Below are 19,292 nucleotides of genomic sequence, written 5' to 3'. Positions count from 1 at the left end.
ACCGGCACGGGCGCCCGGCGCCGCCACCGCCGGTCAGGGCGGGAACCGGGAGAGGGCGGAACGGCACCGGGGCGCCCCCGCCGCGGCCCGGAAGGCGGGAGACGGTGTGGTGGGGTGAGGGATGGAGAAATAGTCCTCAGGCTCCGCCCCTTTCGCGGCGGAGGGATTCGCGGCACCGCTCGCCTCCGCGGCTGGGTCAGCGGAGGAGCCGGGACTTGTTGTGCACGTTTAAAGGGACGCACCGCGCATGCGCGTCCGGCGGCCGCGGGGAGGGCGGGACACAGGGAGGGGCGGGGGTTGTTGTAGCCCCGCCCCATTTGGCCACGCCCCTCTGAGCCTCTGCCGTCTTCTCGAGACCCCCGGGACCCCCTGGGACCCTCATGGACCCTATAGACCCTTATGGACCTCCAGGAACCGTTAGGGACCCTATGGACCCCTATGGACTCTCATGGACCCTATATACCCCTACGGACCCCCATGGACCCTATAGACCTTTATGGACCCCCAGGAACCATTATGGACCCTATATACCTCTATGGACCCTCATGGACCCTATAAACCCCTATGGACCCCCTGGGACTCTCATAGACCCTATAAACCCCTATGGACTCCCTGGGACCCTCATGGACCCTATATACCCCTACGGACCCCCATGGACTCTATAGACCCTTATGGACCCCCAGGAACCATTATGGATCCTATATACCCCTATGGACCCTCATGGACCCTATAAACTCCTATGGGCCCCCTGGGACCCTCATGGACCTTATGGACCCCCAGGAACCATTATGGACCCTATATACCTCTATGGACCCTCATGGACCCTATAAACCTCTATGGACCCTATATACTCCTATGGACTCTTATGGACCCTATAAACCCCTATGGAACCCCTGGGACTCTCATGGAACCCATAGACCACCAGGGACCCTTATGGACCCTATATACCCTTATGGAACCCCAGGGATCCTCACAGACCCTATAGACCCCAACGGACTCTTTAGGACCGTTATGGATCTTATGGAGCCCCATGCACCCTATAGATATCTTTGGTGTCCCCGTGACCTCCATGGACCCTATAGACCACTATGGACTCCTCAGGACCCTCATGCATCCTACAGAGCCCCATGGACCCTATAGATCCCTGGGACCCCTTTGGAATCTATAAACCCCCAGTGACCCCCATGGACCCCCCCCCCATGAATCCCTATGGGGCCTGTAGGACCCCAGGATCCTCACAGAACCCTTTGGAGCCCATGGACTCTCAGGACCCCTATGGACCCCCCTGGACCCCATAGACCCCAACAAACACGCAGGACCCCTGGATCTCCTATAGCCCTGCAGCCCCTAAGGATCCCCAGGTCCTTTAGAGCCTCCATAGATCCTATAGCCCCCATGGCCCCTATAGCCCCAAGGACCCTAGAGCCTCCCTGTATCCCTATAGCCTCCCTGTATCCCTATAGCCTCCCTATATTCCTATAACCCCCATAGCCCCTATAGCCCCTGGAGCCCCCATGGCCCCTATAGCCCCCATAGCCTCTATAGTCCCCATGGCCCCTATAGCCCCTATAGCCCCCATAGCCTCTATAGCCCCCATGGCCCCTATAGCCCATTAACCCCTATAGCCCCCCATACCCCTGTAGCCCCCATACAACCCATAGCCCCTGCAGCACCCGTGGCCCTATAGCCCCCATAGAGCCCCAGGACCCCTATAGATCTCAATGCCCCTATAGCATCCAGGACTCCTGATCCCCCAAGACCCCTATAACCCCAAGGACCCCTGGAGCCCCCATGGCCCCTATAGCCCCCAGCATCCCTATAGCCCAAAGACCCCTGGATCCTCCAGGACCCCTACAGGACCCATGGCCCCTATAGATCCCGCAGCACCCATGGCCCCTATAGACCCCACAGCCCCTATAGCACCCAGGACCCCTGTAGCCCCTATGGCCCCTATAGACCCCACAGCCCCTATGGCACCCAGGACCCCTGGATCCCCCATGGCACCTATAGACCCCACAGCCCCTATAGCACCCAGGACCCCTGTAGCCCCTATGGCCCCTATAGCCACCCCACAGCCCCTATAGCACCCAGGACCCCTGTAGCCCCCATGGCCCCTATAGACCCCACAGCCCCTATAGCACCCAGGACCCCTGTAGCCCCCATGGCACCTATAGACCCCACAGCCCCTATAGCACCCAGGACCCCTGTAGCCCCCATGGCACCTATAGACCCCACAGCCCCTATAGCACCCAGGACCCCTGTAGCCCCCATGGCCCCTATAGACCCCACAGCCCCTATGGCACCCAGGACCCCTGGATCCCCATTGGCACCTATAATCCCAAGGACTCCTGGATCCTCCAGGACCCCTGGAGCCCCCATGGCCCCTATAACCCCAAGGATTCCTGGATCCTCCAGGACCCCTGGAGCCCCCATGGCCCCTATAGCCCCTATAGCACCCATGGCCCCTATAGCCCCAAGGACCCCTGCATCCCCCATGGCCTCCTATAACCCCAAGGATTCCTGGATCCTCCAGGACCCCTGGAGCCCCCATGGCCCCTATAGCCCCTATAGACCCCATGGTCCCTATAGCCCCAAGGACCCCTGGATCCCCCAGGACCCCTATAGGCCCCATGGCCTCTATAGACTCCACAACCCCTATGGCACCCAGGACCCCTGGATCCCCCATGGCCCCTATAGACCCCTATGGCACCCAGGACCCCTGGATCCCCCATGGCCCCTATAGACCCCACAGCCCCTATGGCACCCAGGACCCCTGGATCCCCCATGGCCCCTATAACCTCCAGGAATCCTATAGCCCCCATGGCCCCTATACACCCCTACAGCCCTATACACCCTATACAACCCCACAGCCCCTATGGCACCCAGGACCCCTGTAGCCCCCATGGCCCCTATGGCCCCTATAGCCCCCATCACCTCCACACCCCCACGATCCCCATTACAGCCCCCTACACCTCCCAGTCCCTTTAAACCCCCTCCCCCCCCCTCCCCATCCCCTATAGCCGTGTCCTCGCCCCCCCCACCCAGACCCCCCCCAGACCCCCCAAAAACAGCTCGGGGGCGGGGCCGGCCGGTCCGTTTATGAAGCATCAAATATACAGTCTCTTATATACAGGGCCCGGCGCGGGCGCATGCGGGTGCCTGGGGGGCTCCCCGGGGGGTGGGGGGGCCCGGCCGCCTGGGACCCCCCCCCAAAATCCCCCGGGGGGACCCCAGGCGGCCGGGGGGGGGCTGGGGGGAGGAGGGGGGGGTAGAGGTTAAAGTGCCATGTGACATTCAGCCTGAGCTGGGAACGGGGCGGGGGGGAATTGGGGTGGGGGGGGGGGGCAGCATCGCCACCGGACCCCCGGGATGGCGGGGGGGGACACCGGTGTCCCCTTTCACCCCCGGGGGGGGGCGCGAGCAGCCGAACACGAGCCACGTGCAGGTTGTTTTTTTGTTTTTTGGGGGGGTGGGGGTGTGGTGGGATTTTGGGTGGGGGGGGTGGAAATGGGGGGGTTACAAAAATAACCACCGCGTCCAGCAGGCCGGCGCCGTCCATCGCTGCCACGAGCCGCGTCCGGGCTCTGCCGGGGCGGGCGGGGGGCTCAGACCACCGTGCTGATGCGGTTCCCCCCCCTTGGGTTTGGGGGGGCCCTGGCCTGCCTGGGCCAGGGGCGAGGTGGGGCCGGCGGGCGAGTGGGGGCTGAGAGGGGTGTGGGGCGAGGGGGGCGGCAAGGGCGGGTAGGAAGGGTGGGGGGGGATGGGCGAGTGGGGAGGGGGCGCGTGGTGGTGGTGATGGTGATGATGGTGGTGATGGGGCGGGGGGCGCCCCACCCCCTCCTCCTCCGCCGCCGCCCCCCCCTCCCCGCAGGGCCCCCCCGGCCGGTACCCCCCCAACTCCGCCGCCGCCCCCCCCGAACACGAAATGCTTGGCGGGGGCGGGGGGCGGCGGGGGGTGGTGGTGCGGGGGGGGCGCGGGGGGGTACCCGTGCGACAGCCCGTGGTGGGCGGGCGCGGGGCTGTAGAGGGGCAGCGGCGACAGCGGCTGCCGGGGGGCGCCGGGCGGAGCGCCCCCCCTCTTGCCGGGCCGGTGCAGCGTGTAATGGGGGTGCGGCGGGGGGAAACCCCCCCCGGGGGGGCCGTGCTGCTGGGGGGGCGCCGACAAAGGGGGGGTGGGCCCGCCGTGGAAGCGCGGGGGGGCCCCGGCGGCGATGGCCGGCAGCGGCGGGGGGGGCGCGGGGCGGCTGGGGGGCGGCGGCTGCTGCGGGTACGGGGGAGGGGGCGGCGGAGGGCCGGGACCCCCGCCCGCGCCCCCCGCGCCGCCCCCCACCCCGGGGCCGTGGCAGTACTGGGCGTGCAGCGCCTGCAGCTTGGAGGGAGCCTCGGGGGGCGGCGCGGGGGGGCCGTGGTGGTGGTGGTGCGATGAAGACGCCGAGGAGGAGGAGGCCGAGGCCGAGGCGGGACCCCCCGCGCCCGGAGGGGGCCCGGCGGGGCCTTTCCCGCGGCGGCTGCCGAACAGCGAGCCCAGGAAGGACGAGGAGTTGGAGACCGGCCGCGCCGGGGGTTTGTAGCCCTCGGGGGCGCCCCCCGGGCCCCCCCGCGCCTGCGGCCGGGGGCTGCTGATGATGGAGCCCTGAAAAGGGGCGGGGTCAGGCGGGGAAAGCCACGCCCTGCTCGGGGCGGCCAGACCCACCCCTACGTGTACAAGCCCCGCCCCTGCGAACAAGCCCCGCCCCTCTATGTACAAGCCCTGCCCCTTCTAGCCCAAGCACCGCCCCCTCTGTGTACAAGCCCCACCCCCGTGTACAAGCCCCACCCCCGTGTACAAGCCCCACCCCTCTGTGTACAAGCCCCACCCCCGTGTACAAGCCCCACCCCTCTGTGTACAAGCCCCACCCCCGTGTACAAGCTCCGCCCCACTGTGTACAAGCCCCGCCCCACTGTGTGCAAGCCCCGCCCCTTCTGCCCCAAGCTCCACCCCAAGGTTCAAGCTGAACTCTCCTTGGTGGATAAGAGCAGCCAATCAGGATTGGACACACCCCCAAATAGTGTACGAGCCACGCCCCATCCAAGGAGGCCACGCCCCCTTCTGCATATGAAAGGGTGGTTTGGAAACCTGGGGGCGGGGCTAAAGTGGGCGGGGTTTGGGTGTGACATTGGGGGTGACATTGGGGGTGACATTGGGGGTGACATTGGGGGTGACATTGAGGGTGACATTGGGGTGTGACATTGGGGTGTGACATTGGGGGTGACATTGGGGTGTGACATTGGGTGTGACATTGAGGGGTGACATTGGGGGTGTGACATTGGGTGTGACATTGGGGTGTGACATTGTTCGTGTGACATTGAGGGGTGACATTGGGGGTGACATTGGGGTGTGACATTGGTGTGACATTGGGGGTGTGACATTGGGGGTGACATTGGGGGTGTGACATTGGGGGTGACATTGGGGTGTGACATTGGGGGTGACATTGGGGGTGACATTGGGGGTGACATTGGGTGTGACATTGGGTGTGACATTGGGGTGTGACATTGGGGGTGACATTGGGGTGTGACATTGGGGGTGACATTGGGGTGTGACATTGGGGTGTGACATTGGGGGTGACATTGGGGTGTGACATTGGGGGTGAAAATGGGTTGTGACATTGGGGGTGACATTGGGGGTGACATTGGGGGTGACATTGAGGGGTGACATTGGGGGTGACATTGTGGGTGACACTGGGGGTGACATTGGGGGTGACATTGAGGGGTGACATTGGGGGTGTGACATTGGGGGTGTGACATTGGGGTGTGACATTGGGGGTGACATTGGGTGTGACATTGGGGGGTGACATTGAGGGTGTGACATTGGGTGTGACATTGTGTTGGGGGATGTGACATTGGGGTGACATTGGGGGTGACATTGGGTGTGACATTGGGGGTGTGACATTGGGGGTGACATTGGGGGTGACATTGGGTGTGATATTGAGAGTGACAATGGGGGTGACATTGGGGTGTGACATTGGGGGTGTGACATTGGGGGTGACATTGGGGGTGACACTGGGGTGTGACATTGGGGGTGACATTAGGGTGTGACATTGGGGGTGTAACATTGGGGTGTGACATTGGGTGTGACATTGGGGGTGACATTGGGGGTGACATGGGGTGTGACATTGTTCGTGTGACATTGGGTGTGACATTGGGGGTGTGACATTGGGGTGTGACATTGTTCGTGTGACATTGGGTGTGACATTGGGGGTGACATTGGGGGTGACATTGGAGGTGACATTGGGGGTGACATTGGGTGTGACATTGGGTGTGACATTGGGGTGTGACATTGAGGGTGTGACATTGAGGGTGTGACATTGGGGGTGACATTGGGAGTGACACTGGGGTTTGACATTGGGGTGACATTGGGGTGTGACATTGAGTTGGTGGCACTCAGGGTGTGACACTGGGGGTGACATCAGGGGGTGGCATTAAGGAGTGACGTTCAGGGGTGTCTCTGGGGTGTGACACTCAGCGGGTGACACCAGGGGTGACACTCAGGGGTGACACTCAGCGGGTGACACTCAGCGGGTGACACCAGGGGTGACACCAGGGCTGGCGCTGTCCCCTCACCCACCTCGATGGTGCTGTCCAGGGACCCCACGCTGTTCCGCCGGCCCCGCTTGCCTGGGGGGGGGGAGGGGAGCAGTGAGGGGACCCCCCAGGGCACCCCAAATCCCTCAGGACACCCCAAATCCCTCAGGACACCCCAAACCCCTCAGGACACCCCCCGGGGCACCCCAAATCCCTCAGGACACCCCAAATCCCTCTGGACACCCCCTGGACACCCCAAATCCCTCCCAGAGAACCCCAAACTGCCCCTGGACACCCCAAAATCCACCCAGGCACCCCAAAAGTCACCCGTGGACACCCCAGAGCCCTCCATGGACACCCCAAATCCCCCAAGGGACCCCAAAACCTCCCTGTGGAGACCCTGAACTCCCTCCCAGCCCCTCCCAGTCCGTCCCAGTTCCCCCCCCAGTTCCTCCCAATCCCCCTCCCTGTGCCTCCCAGTCCCTCCCAGTCCCCTTTTCCTCCATCCCAGTCCTCCCCAATCCCTCCCAATCTCCTCCCAGTCCCTCCCAGTCCCCCCCAATCGCCCTCCCAGTCTCTCCCAGCCCCTCCCAATTCCCCTCCCAGCCCTCCCAGTCCCTCCCAGCGCTTCCCAGTCCATCCCAGTCCCCCTCTCAATCCCCCCCAGCCCCTCTCAGCCCCCCCAGTCCCTTCCAATCCCCCTCCCAGTCCCTCCCAGCCCTTCCTGGTCCCTTTCCATCCCCCTCCCAGTTCCTTCCAGTCCCTCCCTGTCCCCCCCAGACGCTTCCCAGTCCCTCCCAGTCGCACCCAGTCCCCCCCAGACCCCTCCCAGTGCCTTCCAGTCGCTCCCAGTCCCCCCCAGACCCTTCCCAGTCCCTCCCAGTCGCCTCCAGTCCCTCCCCAATCCCCCCCAGACTCCTCCCAGTCCCTCTCAGTTGCACCCAGTCCCCCACAGACCCCCCCAGTCCCCCCCAATCCCCCTCAGACCCCTCCCAGTCCTTCCCAGTCCCCCCCCAGACCCCTCTCCGTCCCCCTCAACCCCCCCAGACCCCTCACAGTCCCTCCCAGTCACTTCCAGTCCCCCCTAATCCCCCCAGACCCCTCCCAGTTCCCCCCAGACCCCTCCCAGTCCACCCCAGACCCCTCCCAATCCCCCTCAATCCCACCCAGACCCCTCCCAATGCCCCCCAGACCCCCCCAGCCGCTCCCAGTCCCCCCCGACCCCCTCAGTCCCCCTCAATTCCCCCCAGTTCCCTCCCAGTGCCCCTCAATTCCTCCCAGACCCCTCCCAGGCCCTCCCAGTCACACCCAGTCCCCCACAGACCCTCCCCCCCCCGACCCCTCCCAGTCCCCCCCAGGTCGCTCCCAGTCCCTCCCAATCCCCCCCAGACCCCTCCCAGTCCCTCCCAATCCCCCCCAGTCCGCCCCCAGTCCCTCCCAGTTTGCCCAGTCTCACCGCTGTCGGACAGGTCCCGCAGGGAGCTGCTGAGCGCGCTCCGCTTGAGCCCCTCGGCGCCGAACGCGTCCTCCAGAGAGCTGAGCCCGTTCAGCGCCTCGCGGGGCGGCCCCGCCACGCCCTTCTGCTTCTCCAGCTCGGCTGGGGACCGGAGAGACCACCAGTGACCACCAGTGACACCAGTGACACCAGTGGCACCAGTGATCCCAGTGATACCAGTGACACCAGTGATCCCAGTAACACCAGTGATCCCAGTGCCCCCAGAGCCCCGCGGCCCCACCACGCCCTTCTGCTTCTCCAGCTCGGCTGGGACCAGTGACCACCAGTGACCACCAGTGACACCAGTAACACCAGTGACCACCAGTGACCACCAGTGACCACCAGTGACACCAGTGACACCAGTGACACCAGTGACACCAGAGACCCCAGTGATCCCAGTGCCCCCAGAGCCCCGCGGCCCCGCCACGCCCTTCTGCTTCTCCAGCTCGGCTGGGACCAGTGACACCAGTGACCACCAGTAACACCAGTGACACCAGTGACACCAGTGGCACCAGTGATACCAGAGACCCCAGTGATCCCAGTGCCCCCCGAGCCCCGCCACGCCCTTCTGCTTCTCCAGCTCGGCTGGGACCAGTGACCACCAGTGACCACCAGTGACCACCAGTGACCACCAGTAACACCAGTGACCACCAGTGACCACCAGTAACACCAGTGACACCAGTGACACCAGAGTGACACCAGTGACACCAGTGACACCAGTGATACCAGTGCCCCCCGAGCCCCACAGTCCCGCCACGCCCTTCTGCTTCTCCAGCTCGGCTGGGACCAGTGACCACCAGTGACACCAGTAACACCAGTAACACCAGTAACACCAGTGACCTCCAAACCAGTAACACCAGTGACGCACCAGTAACACCAGTAACACCAGTGACACCAGTAACACCAGTGACACCAGTGACACCAGAGACCCCAGTGATCCCAGTGCCCCCCGAGCCCCGCGGCCCCGCCACGCCCTTCTGCTTCTCCAGCTCGGCTGGGACCAGTGACCACCAGTGACCACCAGTAACACCAGTGACACCAGGGATCCCATTGAAACCAGTCACACCGGTAACACCAGTGATCCCAGAGATACCAGTAACACCAGTGATCCCAGTGCCCCCTGCACCCCACGGCCCCGCCACGCCCTTCTGCTTCTCCAGCTCGGCTGGGACCAGTGACCACCAGTGAAACCAGTGACACCAGTGAAACCAGTAACACCAACACCAGTGATCCCAGAGATCCCAGTAACACCAGTGATCCCAGTGCCCCCCGAGCCCCGCGGCCCCGCCACGCCCTTCTGCTTCTCCAGCTCGGCTGGGCAACCATAGTGACCAGAGTGACCACCAGTAACACCAGTAACACCAGTAACACCAGTGACACCAGTGACACCAGTGATCCCAGGGAAACCAGCGACACCAGTGATCCCAGTAACACCAGTGATACCAGAGATCCCAGTGAAACCAGTGAAACCAGTAACACCAGGGATCCCAGAGATCCCAGTGACACCAGTCACACCAGTGACCCCCCCAGTGCACCCCTAGCAGCCTCAGGCCCCTTTCCCAGTGCCCTTCCCAGTGCTCCCAGCGCCCATTTTGGTGCTCCCAGTGCCCCTTTTCCAGTTCTCCCAGTGCTCCCATTCCCCCTCCCAGTGCTCCCAGTGCCCCCTCCCAGTGCTCCCAGTGCCCCCAGTGCCGCTCACCCTCCACTCGGTACTTCTCCATCTCCTGCACCTCGGCCACCGACTCGCGCAGGTCGCTGGCGAAGCGCAGCCGGTCCTGGGGGCTCGGGGCGTTGAACACGATCAGCACCTTGCGCTCGCCGCCCGGGGCCGCCGACAGCAGCTTGATCCCGAACTGGTAATCTGGGAAATGGGGGGGACACAGGGTCAGGGACACCCCTGGGGACAGGGACACCCCCCAGAGTCACTGACAGCAGCCTGATCCCGAACTGGTAATCTGGGAATGGGATTGGGGACAGGGGGTCAGGGGGTGACACTGGGGTCAGGGACATCCCCCTAGAGTCACTGACAGCAGCTTGATCCCGAACTGGTAATCTGGGAATGGGATTGGGGACACTGGGGTCACTGACAGCAGCTTGATCCTGAACTGGTAATCTGGGAATGGGATTGGGGGGGTCAGGGACACCCCCTGGGGGACAGGGACACCCCCCTGAGTCACTGACAGCAGCCTGATCCCGAACTGGTAATCTGGGAATGGGATTGGGGACACTTGGGGTCAGGGACAGCAGCTTGATCCCGAACTGGTAATCTGGGGAAACGGGATTGGGGGTCAGGGACACCCCACAGGGTGCTGTGGGGCTCTGTGGGTTTTTTGGGGTTTTTTGGGGTTCTTTGGGTTTTTTGGGGTACTCTGTGCTGCTGCAAGCTCCCCCATGGTCCCCAGGGCTCTGTGGGGTTCTTTGGGGTTCTCTGAGGCTCTGTGGAGCTGTCTGGGGTTTTTTTTGGGTTTTTTGGGGTTCTCTGTGCTGCTGCAGGCTCCCCCATGTTCCCCCAGGGCGCCATGGGGTTCCTTGGGGTTCTGTGGGGTTCTGTTGGGTTCTGTGGGGTTGTTTGGAGTTCTTTGGGGTTCATTGGGGTTCTGTGGGGCTCTCTGAGGCTCTTTGGGGTTCTGTGGGGTTCTTTAGGGTTTGTGGGTTTTTTTGGGGTTCTTTGGGGTTCTGTGGGTGTTTTTGGGGCTCTGTGGGGTTTTTTGGGGTCCTCTGTGCTGCTGCAGGCTCCCCCATGGTCCCCAGGGTTCTGTGGGGTTCTTTGGGGTTCTTTGGGGTTCTTTGGGGTCCTGTGGGGTTTTTTGGGGTTCTTTGGGTTTTTTTTGGGGGGTTCTGTGGGTTTTTTTTGGGGTTCCTTGGGGTTCTGTGGTGTTTTTTGGGGTTCTGTGGGGTTTTTCGGGGCTTTGTGGGGTTTTTTGGGGTTCTGGGGGTTTTTTGGGTTTCTTTGGGATTCTGTGGGGTTCTGTGGGGTTCTGTGGAACTCTGTGGGTTTTTTTGGGGTTCTGTGGGATTTTTTGGGTTTTTCTGGGGTTCTGTGGGGTTTTTCTGGGGTTCTGTGGGGGTTTTTTTTTGGGTTCCTTGGGGTTCTGTGGTGTTTTTTGGGGTCCTGTGGGTTTTTTTGGGGTTCTGTGGGGTTTTTCTGGGGTTCTGTGGGGTTTTTTGGGCTTTTTTTGTGGCTCTGTGGGGTTTTTTGGGGTTCTCTGTGCTGCTGCAGCCTCCCCCACGCCCCCCCAGGTGTCTCACAGGCGTTCTGGAAGAGCTGCATGTGCATCTCCACCAGCGGGAAGCTCTGCCGGAAGCTGTAGGTCACCAAAATCTTCTTCTTCTGGAAGATCTTCGTCACCTGCCGAGGCCAGGGGGGGTCACCGGGGACCCTCCCAGGGGTGAGCCCAGCCCGGGACCCCCACCCTGAGACCCCCCACTCACCACCAGCAGGTCGTTGAAGAGGAAAACCTCGCGCTGGTGCAGCCCCAGGCGCTGGGGCCGGTTGGGGTCGGGAACCTCGTAGAGCTGGCAGCAGCAAACCAGGCGGCGGTGGGGGAGGGACAGCACCTGGGGACAGCTGGGGGGTCACCAAGGGGGGGACACGGCCCCATAGAACCCCCCAGGGGACATCAGTGGGGGAGGGACAGCACCTGGGGACAGGTGTGGGTCACCAAGGGGGGGACACGGCCCCATAGAAACCCCCAGGGGACATCAGTGGGGCAGGGACAGCACCTGGGGACAGCTGGGGGGTCACCAAGGGGGCCCATAGAAACCCCCAGGGGACATCAGTGGGGCAGGGACAGCACCTGGGGACAGCTGGGGGTCACAAAGGGGCCCCACAGAACCCCCCAGGGGACATCAGTGGGGCAGAGACAGCACCTGGGGACAGCTGGGGGGGTCACCAAGGGGGGGACACGGCCCCCCCAGCCCCACCCCGGGGTGGTGACAGTGACCTTGACCCTTCACTGGGGTCACCCCAAATGTCCCCCTTGGGTCACTTTGAGTGACCCCCCACAGGTTGTTCTAAATGTCCCACGTGGGTCACGTAGAACGTCCCCCATGGGCCACCAACAACCTTTCCCATGGGTCATCTAGAACACTCCCCCTTGGGTCACCTGGAATGTGTCCCTTGGGTCACCTGGAACAATCCCCATGGGAAACCTAGAACTTGTCCCATGGGTCATCTAGAACATCCCTCTTGTGTCACCTGGAACCTGCCCCACGGGTGGCCTAGAACACCCCTTTGTGTCACCTGGAACCTACCCCATGGGTGGCCTAGAACATCCCCTGTAGGTCACCTGGAACCTGAACCTGGGGTCACCTGGCAGACCCTGATGGGTCACCCGGAACACCCCCCTTGTGTCACCTGGAACCTGCCCCACGGGTGGCCTAGAACTCACCTTGTGGGTCACCTGGAATGTGTCTCTTGGGTCACCTGGAACCCCCCCATGGGCAACCTAGAACTTGCCCCATGGATCATCTAGAACACCCCCATGGGTCACCTGGATCATCCTCCTTGTGTCACCTGGAACACTCCCCATGGCTGGCCCAGAACATCCCCTATGTGCCACCTGGAACCTGCCCCATGGGTCACCTAGAACTCATCTTGTGGGTCACCTGGAATGTGTCCCTTGGATCACCTGGAACACCCCCACGGGCAACCTAGAACTTGTCCCATGGCTCATCTAGAACACCCCCCATGGGTGGCCTAGAACATCCCCCATGGGTCACCTGGATCATCCCCCTTGTGTCACCTGGAACCTGCCCCACGGGTGGTCTAGAACTCACCTTGTGGGTCACCTGGAACACCCCATGGGCAACCTAGAACTTGTCCCATGGCTCATCTAGAACACCCCCATGGGTCACCTGGAACATCCCCTTTGTGTCACCTGGAACCTTCCCCATGGGTTGCCTAGAACATTCTCTGAGGGTCACCTAGAACATCCCCCTTGTGTCAACTGGAACCTTCCCCACGGATGGCCTAAAACATCCCCCATGGGTCACCTGGAACATCCCCCATGTGTCACCTGGAACCTGCCCTGGGGGTCACTTGGAACGCCCCCCTTGTGTCACCTGGAACCTGCCCCACGTGTGGCCTAGAACATCCCCCATGGGTTACCTAGAACACCCCCCGTGTGTCACCTAGAACGCCCCCGTGGCCCCGCACCGGTTTCTTGCCGACGATCATGCGCTCCACGGCCTGGACCTGCGACACGTGGTCGTCGTTGGTGCGCAGCTCGCGGCTCTGGATGCGCTGGTAGATGCCCACCAGCATCTCCCGGGGGATGTCCTCGCCATTGTCCACCCCTGCGCGACACCCGCCCGCTCTAGAACCCGGAGCCGCTCCGGGACCCGCATCAGCCCCTGCTCTAGAACCTGCCGCGCCCAGAAACGCTCCAGAACCCGCATCTGGCCATTATCTAGAAACCGCCCCACCTGGAGCCACTCGTGTCCCTGTTCTACAACATGTGACGCTCTAGAACCCACACAGGCCTGGACAGCTCTGGAACCTGCAACGCCAAGCCCAACTCCAGGAGATGTGGCACCCTGACCTGTTCTAGAACTCCCAATACCCAACTCTGGTCTAGAACCCGATTTGCCAGGAGCTATTTCAGAAAGTGCAACCGCCAGGTCTGCTCTAGAACGTGCAGCACACTGGTACTCTAGAACCCACACTGCCCTGTCCTGCTCTAGAGCCCATGTCATCCCAGGCTCACCCCAGAGCCCACAGCTCCCAGGACCACTCTAGAACCTGTGCCACCGAGTCCAGTCTAGAACCCACACTGTGCAGGCCCACCCGAAATCTAGCAAGCTCAGCTCTAGAACCCACCACGCCCAGCCCTGCTCTAGAACCCACCTCGTTCAGCCTCATTCTAGAACCAGACACCAAGCTCCATTCTAGATACCACACCACCCAGGCCCGTTCTAGACCCCCACAACCCCGTTCTAGAACCACCACACCCCCACCCCGCCCTAGAACCCACCACACCCAGCCCCTCTCTAGAACCCGCCACCAAGCTCCATTCTAGAATCCACCACACCCAGCCCCACTCTAGAACCCACCACGCACAACCCCTTTCTATAACCCACCACACACGGCCCTGCTCTAGAACCCGCCACACACTGCCCTTCTCTAGAACCTGCCACACCCAACCCCTTTCTAGAACCCGCAACACACAGCCCTGCTCTAGAACCCACCACGTCCAGCCACACTCTAGAACCCACCATGCCCAGCCCTTTCTAGAACGAGACCCCAAACTCCATTCTAAAAACTGCACCGCCCAACCCCCCCTCTAGAACCCACCACACCCAGCCCCACTCTAGAACCCTCATTCCCCAGCAGGGGAACACGATGGGCGTGGAGGCCGTGTGGGGGCCTCACCTCGCAGGTTCTTGATGAAGTCCTCGAGCTTCATCTTGCGCTCGGCCTTGACGCTGGGGCTGTACATGTCGGTGTTGAGGAGGATGATGGCGAAGGCCAGGATGAAGATGGTGTCGGGGTTGCGGAACTGGCGCAGCAGGGCCGCGTTACACACGCAGTAGCGCTGGCTGCGGGGCGGACAACCCCCACGGCCCATGGGGTCACCGTGCCCCACAGCCAGCCCGGCCCCCCGCTGCGGGGAGCGCCTCCGTGGCTGTAGGGCCACCTAGAACGTGGGTCACCTAGAACATGGGTCACCTAGAACATGGGTCACCTAGAACATGGGTCACCCAGAACATGGGCCACCACCCCACGGCCCCTCCTTGATCCGTAGGGTCACCTAGAACATGGGTCACCTAGAACATGGGTCACCTAGAACATGGGCCACCACCCCACGGCCCCTCCTTGATCCATAGGGTCACCTAGACCATGGCCCCTCCTTGATCCATAGGCTCACCTAGAACATGGGTCACCTAGAATATAGGTCACCTAGAACATGGGCCACCACCCCATGGCCCCTCCTTGATCCGTAGGGTCACCTAGAACATGGGCCACCTAGAACATGGGCCACCACCCCACGGCCCCTCCTTGATCCGTAGGGTCACCTAGAACATGGGTCACCTAGAACATGGGCCCTCTTTGATCCATAGGGTCACCCAGAACATGGGTCACAACCCTATGGCCCTTCCTTGATCCATAGGCTCACCTAGAACATGGGCCACCTAGAACATGGCCCCTCCTTTATCCATAGGGTCACCTAGAACATGGACCATCATCCCATAGCCCCTCCTCTATCTACAGGGTCACCTAGAACATGGGCCAACCCCCTGATGGCCCTTCCTGGATCCATAGGGTCACCTAGAACGTGGGTCAACCCCCTGACGACCCCTACTTGATCCATAGGGTCACCCAGAATGTCACCCTGTGGTCCATTGTCCTGCTGTCCCCCAAAGCTCTGCCAGTCTGTAGGGTCACCTAGAACAGCCCCTGGTCCCACAGGTGCCACCACCCCCTTGTGTCCACCCTCAGTCCATAGGGACACCTAGAACATCAACCATGTGAGCTGCTGGTGGCAGGGACAACGCAGTGGGGACATGGGGACACAGGGACATGAGGACACAGGGACACGGGGACACAGGGACACAGGGACACAGGGACACAGGGACACAGGGACATGGGGACACAGGGACACAAGGACATGGGGACACAGGGACACGAGGACACATGGACAGGGAGATGTGGGGACATGGGGTAACGGGGACACAGGGACACAGGGACACAGGGACACGAGGACACATGGATAGGGGACACAGGGACACAAGGACATGGGGACACAGGGACATGGGGACATGGGGAAATGGGGACACAGGGACACGGAGACATGGGGACATGGAGACACAGGGACATGGGGACACAGGGACATGGGGACACAGGGACACGGGGACACGGGGATGTGGGGACATGGGGACACAGGGACACAGGGACACGAGGACACGGGGACACAGGGACACAAGGACATGGGGACACAGGGACATGGGGACACAGGGAAATGGGGACATGGGGACACAGGGACAAGGGGACATGAGGACACAGGGACAGAGGGACACAGGGATGTGGGGACACAAGGACACGGGGACATGGAGACACAGGGACATGGGGACACAGCGACACAGAGACAAGGGGACAAGGGGACACAGGGACAAGGGGACACGGGGACACAGGGACACAGGGACACAGGGACACAGGGACATGGGGACACGGGGAAATGGGGACATGGGGACATGGGGACACAGGGACAAGGGGACATGAGGACACAGGGACAGAGGGACACAGGGATGTGGGGACACAAGGACACGGGGACATGGAGACACAGGGACACAGGGACACAGGGACACAGGGATGTGGGGACACAGGGACACAAGGACATGGGGACACAGGGACATGGGGACACAGGGACACAAGGACATGGGGACACAGGGACATGGGGACACAGCGACACAGAGACAAGGGGACAAGGGGACACAGGGGCACGGGTACACAGGGTGACAGGGACATGGGGACACAGGGACACGGGTACACAGGGACAAGGGGACACAGGGACACGGGGACACAGGGACACAAGGACATGGGGACACAGGGACATGGGGACACAGGGACACGAGGACACAGGGACACAGGGACACGGGGACAGGGCCCCGGCCCTCACCTGAAGGCCTCGATCAGGCGCTCGACCTTCTGCGCCTCGCCCTGCACGCGGATGTGCGACTGGAACTTGCGCAGGGCCTCGTCCAGCTCCATCCCCGAGAAATCCATCTCGTCCACCACGCAGCTGCGGGGCCCGGGGCATGGGCATGGGGCCCCAGCCCCGCAGCGCACCCCAAAAAAAACCCAGGGTCCCCCAAAAACCAAGCGTCCCCCGAAAAATCCCAGTGTCCCCTCAAACCCCATAGTGTCCCCCCAAAAATTCCAGTGTCCCCCCAAAAACCAAGTGTCCCCCCAAAAATCCCAGTGTCCTCTCAAACCCCAGAGCATCCTCAAAAATCCCAGTGTCCCCCCCAAAACCCCAGAGTGTCCCCCCAAACCCCAGAATGTCCCCCAAAAATTACAGTGTCACCCCGTGCCCCAGAGTGCCCCCTAAAAATCCCAGTGTCCCCTCAAAACCGAGACTGCCCCCCAAAAATCCCAGTGTCCCTCCAAACCCCTCTGTGTCCCCCCCAAAACCCCAGAGTGTCCCCCCAAAAATTACAGTGCCACCCCGAGCCCCAGAGTGTCCCCCCAAAAATCCCAGCGTCCCCTCAAAACCAAGAGTGTCCCCCCAAAAATTAGAGTCCCCTCAAACCCCAGAGTGTTCCCCCCAAACTTCAGCATGTCCCCCCTCCCTGCCATGTGCTCCCCTCCCCAGTGTCCCCCCAAACCCGTGTCCCCCCCAAACCCCAGCGTGACCCTCCAAACCTCAGTGTGTCCCCCCAAACCTCAGTGTGTCCCCCCCAGACCCCTCCATGTCCCCCCTCCCAGGTGTCCCCCCCAAACCCCGGTGTCCCCACAAAACCCCAGCGTGTTCCCCCCAAAACCAAGAGTGTCCCCCCCTCCCCAGTGTCCCCCCTCCCCGGTGTCCCCCCAAACCCGGGTGGCCCCATCCCCGGTGTCCCCCCAAACCCCCCCGTGTCCCCCATCCCCGGTGTCCCCCCAAACCCCCCCGAGTCTCCCCCCTCCCCCGTGTCCCCCATCCCCAGTGTCCCCCCAAACCCCCCAATGTCCCCCATCCCCGATGTCCCCCCAAACCCCCCCGTGTCCCCCCCAAACCCCCCCGTGTCCCCCCATCCCCGGTGTCCCCCCAAACCCCCCCGTGTCCCCCCTCCCCGGTGCCCCCTCACTCGAGCACGTCGCGGTTGAACTGCTTCTGCCGGTTGCCCAGGAACTCGCCGATCATCTGCCGGCTCAGCCCCTTCCTCTCCAGGATGAAGTGGGCGACGCCCACGGGGGTGTCGGACAGGAACCCCCTCTCGATCAGGTACTGGATCCCCTTCTCCGGCTTCCTGCGGGGGGCGCGCGGTCACCGCTGGGGCGCTAGAGTGACCTAGAACGTCACCTGCCCCCGGCTGCAGGGCCGCCTGCTCAGCTACGGCGTCACCCGAGGGTCACCCTGGCCTGGGGTCACCTCGGGTGACATCTGCTGCGCTCTGGGGTCACCTGGAACGTTGTCGTGTCCTGAGCACTGGGTGACCTGGGAGGTCACTGTAGGGCTACCTAGAACTTTGCTGTAGGGTTACCTAGAATGTCCCCCACATGGTTTCCCAGAGCTTCACGGTAGGGTTACCTAGAACCACGCTGTGTGGTTCTAGAGTGTCACCTCAAACATCCTCCCAACCTCACTACAGGGTCACCTAGAACATCACTGTAGGGTCACCTAGAACTTCACCGTAGGGTCACCTAGAACTTCACCATAGGGTTACCTAGACTGCCACTATAGGCATACCTAGAACTCCACTGTAGGGCTACCTAGAACATCACCATAGGGTTATTTAGGATGTCCTCCACATGGTTACCTAGAACTTCACTGTAGGGTCACCTAAAATGTTATTGCAGGGTTCTACAGGGTCACCTCAAACATCCCCCTGTCCTCACTATAGCCTTACCTAGAACATCACAACTGGGTTACCAGGAACTTCACCATAGGGTTACCTAGAATGGTTTTCCAGAACTTCACATTACCTAGAACATCACCGTGGGGTTCCATAGGGCCACCACGGCCATCCTGTCCTTCCCTAGGGCCATCCAGGCCACCTTCCCATCTCCAGGGCCACCAACGACCCCCTGTCCTCACTATGGGGTCACCTAGAACATCATGGTGGGGTTATCTAACCTAGAACGTCACTTTAGGGTTCTACAGGGTCACCTCCAACATCCCCCCAATCCTCACGACACAGTCATCTAGAACGTCACCGTAGGGTCACCTAGAACACCACAGTGGAGCAACCTAGAACACTACAGTGGGGTCACCTAGAACATCATTGTGGGGTTCTACAGGATCACCTGACACATCCCTACAGTCTCGTCATACAGTCACCCAGAACATCACTGTGGAGCCACCTAGAACATCACCATAGGGTCACCTAGAACATCACTGTAGGGCCACCCAGAACATCACCATAGGGTTAGCAACTCACTTCAGGATTCTACAGGGTCACCTTAAACATCACCCATCCCTACCATAGGGTCACCTAGAACATCACTGTAGGGTCATCTAGAACATCACCACAGGGCCACCTAGAACATCACCGTAGGATCACCTAGAACACCACCACTGGCTCACCTGGACCATCA

At 62.0% G+C, this 19,292-nt stretch overlaps 2 protein-coding genes across 2 annotated transcripts in view; both read right to left on the bottom strand.

Moving 5' to 3' along the window:
• The window catches only part of KDM5C (lysine demethylase 5C), a 56,909-nt gene extending 56,660 nt beyond the window's left edge, over positions 1–249 (bottom strand). The window contains exon 1 of the mRNA XM_056510868.1: positions 243–249. Coding sequence (XP_056366843.1) covers positions 243–249 — 7 coding nt within the window. The remainder of the gene's footprint in view (positions 1–242) is intronic.
• Positions 250–3,516: 3,267 nt separating this feature from the next.
• The window catches only part of LOC130263360 (IQ motif and SEC7 domain-containing protein 2-like), a 35,864-nt gene continuing 20,088 nt past the window's right edge, over positions 3,517–19,292 (bottom strand). The window contains 11 exon segments of the mRNA XM_056510867.1: positions 3,517–3,771; positions 3,773–4,633; positions 6,605–6,654; positions 8,018–8,158; positions 9,756–9,917; positions 11,306–11,405; positions 11,489–11,614; positions 13,215–13,354; positions 14,430–14,596; positions 16,675–16,797; positions 17,843–18,004. Coding sequence (XP_056366842.1) covers positions 3,517–3,771; positions 3,773–4,633; positions 6,605–6,654; positions 8,018–8,158; positions 9,756–9,917; positions 11,306–11,405; positions 11,489–11,614; positions 13,215–13,354; positions 14,430–14,596; positions 16,675–16,797; positions 17,843–18,004 — 2,287 coding nt within the window.

Source organism: Oenanthe melanoleuca, chromosome 25, assembly GCF_029582105.1.
Source record: "Oenanthe melanoleuca isolate GR-GAL-2019-014 chromosome 25, OMel1.0, whole genome shotgun sequence".
Lineage (NCBI taxonomy): Eukaryota > Metazoa > Chordata > Aves > Passeriformes > Muscicapidae > Oenanthe > Oenanthe melanoleuca.
This window is presented reverse-complemented; position numbering and strand designations above follow the sequence as displayed.